A 4,222-nucleotide genomic window follows, 5' to 3' on the forward strand; every position below is an offset into this window, starting at 1 on the left:
AAGAAAAGTAGGACTGCATTTCAATTCGGGTGCTTGATTCTTATTTGATCACAAATTCTTAGCAAATATTTAATGTCTATTAGCTGCCTGTTAAAATATAGTTGATTTGTACTGCCACTGGGCCCTCTGAAATAAAATGGAATCAAATACATGAGGTTATCTTAGAGTTGAGATCGATTCTGATGAAATTTGGGTCACAAATCCCAATTATAAAGAGTTCTTTCCAGAAATAATATAGTTTCATCTATCATATTAAAAACAAAGTAACCACACTGAGTACTCCATTTATAATAGTTTGAGGTCTCAGACTGGCATTAGAAGGCTGTAATGCATTTAACAATTAGTTCCTTTTGTAACTTAATTGGTGAGGCTGAGGTTGGGCATTAAATCCTTTCCCAATGGGAGCCTTAGACCTTAATGCTAATCCCCTTCAGTCAGTTAGAGCTTGGACTCAAAACTGTCCTATAATGCAAGTTCTTGTGCTCTAATACGGCACAACCTCTGCTATACTAGTAAAGCTGTTCAGCTCTCTTTTCCTAAACAGAAGTTTTAAAATAAGAGTTACATGGAATAACCAATGTCACTAAAATACTGATTGCCTCTAATCCTGATAAGGGCTATGAAAGACCCACTGAACCCATGGCCTAGCCCTAAGACAGAACCAAACCAGTGATTTGGACCAATGAGTCTCCAATTATTCTGCATATTCGAATCATCTGGGAAAATTTTAAAAATTCTAACACCCAGGCCATGCCCAATTAAATCGTGGCCCCAGCAGTAGTAATTTTTAAAGCTCCTCAGGTGTTTTGAAGGCATAGCCACGTTTGGAAACCAGTGGCTTAGGCAACACATTAACGTGACTTGGGGCAAAGGCTGTACAACAGCTGGAAGATACAGGCACACTTTGTTTTATTGCACTTTGCTTTATTGTGCTTCATAGATGCTGCATTTTTTTGCAAATTGAAGGCAAAACCAGCAAAAAGATTGACTTGCTTCATTGTGATGCTCACTTTGTTGTGGTGGCCTGGAATCAAACTTGTGACACCTCCAAGATCTAGCCTGCAGTGGTTTTTCTTTTCAGCACGGTGAGTTAGCTGAAAAGCCAGGAGGCAGCTCAGAAGCCTCAGCATTTCCACCATTCCATGTTTCTTCTTTCTCCCTCCTCTGGTTAAGTCCTGCTACATAGTAGATCTGGGGCAAGGAGGAGCACGGCGGTGGGGTACGGGGTGGGGAGGTTCTGTGTACGAAGACTGTCAGTGATAGGGGCTAAGCTGGGCAGCTGTCTCAGGTTGAAAGTCTCCTCTTAGAAGCCCTACTATTTCCTTGAAATGCCAGCAAAGGGAAGAGTGATAGATAGGAGAGCCGAAGACAGCCCCAGAGTGATGAACCCTCCTAAGGACAAGATGTATGTACAGTAAATTCTCTTTACTTGAGATAGTGATGTTCTATAAAGTCACTGAACACTGAATTAGCAAATACTGAACTCCTGCTCCCAAGAGAAATACAGGGTTAGGTCCCTGCGAGCCTCTGGTCCCAACATTTTTGTCAACCGATCAACGCGTAAGCTTGTTTTATGTCTATTTCTGTTTAAAAATACCTTATTTAATTGAGTCATTCACATTGAACTTATGACCAACAGCATCGTGACTCAAGCCTCAAGGAAGCTGACCTAAAACATAAGGCACCTCATAGCCTTCGTGGGCTCAGGAACAGACAACGCTTCAGCACTGTCCTTGGGGGCCATTTTAAACAGGCGAAATGCCAATTAAAAAAAGCACAAAAAAAAAAATGCAAAAAAAAAAAATGCGGCACTATACATGTCATGAAAAGGACCCTTGTTTACAACAGGAGTTGGATCAAGAAGTCAGAATGTCGCCCGTTCTACCTCGACTGGGAAAAGTTCGCATCAGATGACTCCAACTCTGGCATCACTGTGAATGACCGTGAGGGCACCACGAGTATTGATTTTGGAGTGATAAATAAATATTAGTGAGCAGACAAATTTGCAAATATGAACTGTGAATTATGAGGATTGACAGTATTTATGTGTGAACCACTGCACATAAACTATTAGAAAGTAATTCAAATTTATTTACGAAAATCATGTAAATTTTGTTCAAGAAAAAAATACTAAGCATGGATCTATTAGAAATTTAATCTAATTCGCGATCTTGCACAATTATTTAGGACTCTGTTTTAAAGTACATTTTAGCTGTAATTTCAAAATTCCTCTGTGGGATCCTGAACATTATATACTCTCTGTATTTCAGAGAATTAACTCCTATTTTGGAGGAAAGTTTTCATACTGTTTTTCTAGTTTCTTTTTTTTTTTTCAGTGCTACAATAGTAATAGCTACAATTAACACACAAACCTGATTGATACTTTACATATAAAAGCATTTTTATGTAGATCATATTAATTTATAAAGCTTAACTTATAAACATTTATTTCCACAGAAGTTACTGTGAAAACAGCTTTCAAGATTAGTGTGTTAGGGCAAAAGACTGCATTTTTCCTTCTAAATGTGAGCAAGGAAAATATGGGATATAAATGGCTACAATTGGATGTCTTAACATAGAAAAATTTAAAGGCGATGCTTCTTTTCTTTACATTTTCATTTCGTATGGAAATATGAGCTCTGGCTTACACATGAGAGAATTATTTTAGTGATGTGAGACTTTCTACATCAGGTGCGTTAGATGAGTTAGGTAAACTCAGTTCTAGACCGGAAGAAAAAGAAAGTGAAGACGCGCACAGAGGGGTTGTAGAACGTATGTGTGTAATTACATTGCAAAACTATACAGGAACACTGTTTGGCTGGGCCCTGTGTTTATATTGCATGTATCTGCCGTCTGCTCTTGATAGGGATCAAGTGACTGTCACAGAGCTGGGAACCAACTTCATCGAACTTCTGTGCCGTAGTAGAATTTCACACTCTTTCCTCCCAGCCCAGTCACTGATTCGTGCAGCAATACATGGTGAACATGCACAGCGCTTTCGTCTGACCAGCCATCTGCTCCCCACATTGAATTCCGTGGCACATGTAATCATTGAGTCCAATGTCTAGTCTGCCAGCCATCCAGATTTGGGGTTCTCATTTTGCCCAGCCCTTTGAGGGATATGAAAGAACTGCCTAGAACGTTGCCCTCTGCCCTCATACAGCCATGCCTCCAGGCTATGGAGCGCCTTTGCGACTTCGATGAGCTGCTAAGTCCATCGTGCTTATATGGTTGTCAGGTACCCACAGACTGCAGTTTTGGAGATTATATAACTCAAAACAGAAATAATAAACCTCTTGAGGACAGTCTATTCATGTGGTTCATGGTGATTGGGTGAGCTGGAGGGGAAGTCCTTACCCGCTGCAGTGTCCAGTGTGACAAGGAGAGGGAGCAGTTAGGCAGAAAGTCGGCCCATTCAGAACCTTCTTGAGGCCTGAAGACTCTAGGTATAGAGGCGACCTCGCCATATTGTGATTAGCTGTATCACGCTTAACAGATGTTAAGTTTTTTCACACATGGAAAGCAAGACCTTCCATCAGCAAAACAAGCACCACTGGCCTTATTGTGGCGTTTTAGAGCTGAACTCAGTGTTTCCGAGGTCTGCCCCCATACACACCTTCGCACGCTGGACGCTCACACCTTGTTCAATCCTCGCACTCTGAGCAGGGACCCCCTGTTCACTCACCGCTGATCGGGTTGGTGCACCCAGCACACTTCTTGGCGTACAAGTCGCAGAAGCAGCTCAGGCAGTAGGCAAACTCGTCCCGGGACGTGAAGCGCTGCCCAGAGAGCGGCTTCTTGCAGGCCGTGCACACGAAGCACTCCCTGTGCCAGGGCTGCTCCCGGTAAGTGACCCCTCCGGTGGTGATGGGCTGGAGGAGGCAAGGGGCGAGGGTCAGTTTCCAGAGGCACAGTGGCCTCTGCTCTTAGCACACTTCCTCAGTCCCAGCTATTGCCACTAGATGGCGCAAGTTCCCCATCCAGAAAACATCCAATTTTGGTTAACAGTCAAAACTGCTTTACAGACTTCATTGTCACCCTTTATTCCCCCTTCCACTGCTGCAGAACCTGCCTTTCCCGCTCATAACATCAGTACTAGGGCATCTGCCCTCAGCCCCTCAGAGAGACGTTGGGACTGTAAGGCAGAGGTGTCACCGGCAGCACTGCTTCCTCGCCATGCAGGGAGGTGGTGCCAGGAGGGAAAATTGCGGGGCCTCAGTCC

At 43.2% G+C, this 4,222-nt stretch overlaps 1 protein-coding gene across 3 annotated transcripts in view; it reads right to left on the reverse strand.

Annotated features, from left to right (window-relative positions):
* FHL2 (four and a half LIM domains 2) overlaps positions 1 to 4,222 on the reverse strand; it is a 41,187-nt gene that overhangs the window by 2,219 nt on the left and 34,746 nt on the right. For all 3 annotated transcript variants that reach the window (XM_011370140.2, XM_011370141.2, XM_011370142.2), the window contains exon 5: positions 3,686 to 3,872. In XM_011370140.2, the coding sequence (XP_011368442.1) occupies positions 3,686 to 3,872 (187 nt within the window). The remainder of the gene's footprint in view (positions 1 to 3,685; positions 3,873 to 4,222) is intronic.

Source organism: Pteropus vampyrus, unplaced genomic scaffold, assembly GCF_000151845.1.
Source record: "Pteropus vampyrus isolate Shadow unplaced genomic scaffold, Pvam_2.0 Scaffold160, whole genome shotgun sequence".
In the NCBI taxonomy this organism is placed as follows: domain Eukaryota; kingdom Metazoa; phylum Chordata; class Mammalia; order Chiroptera; family Pteropodidae; genus Pteropus; species Pteropus vampyrus.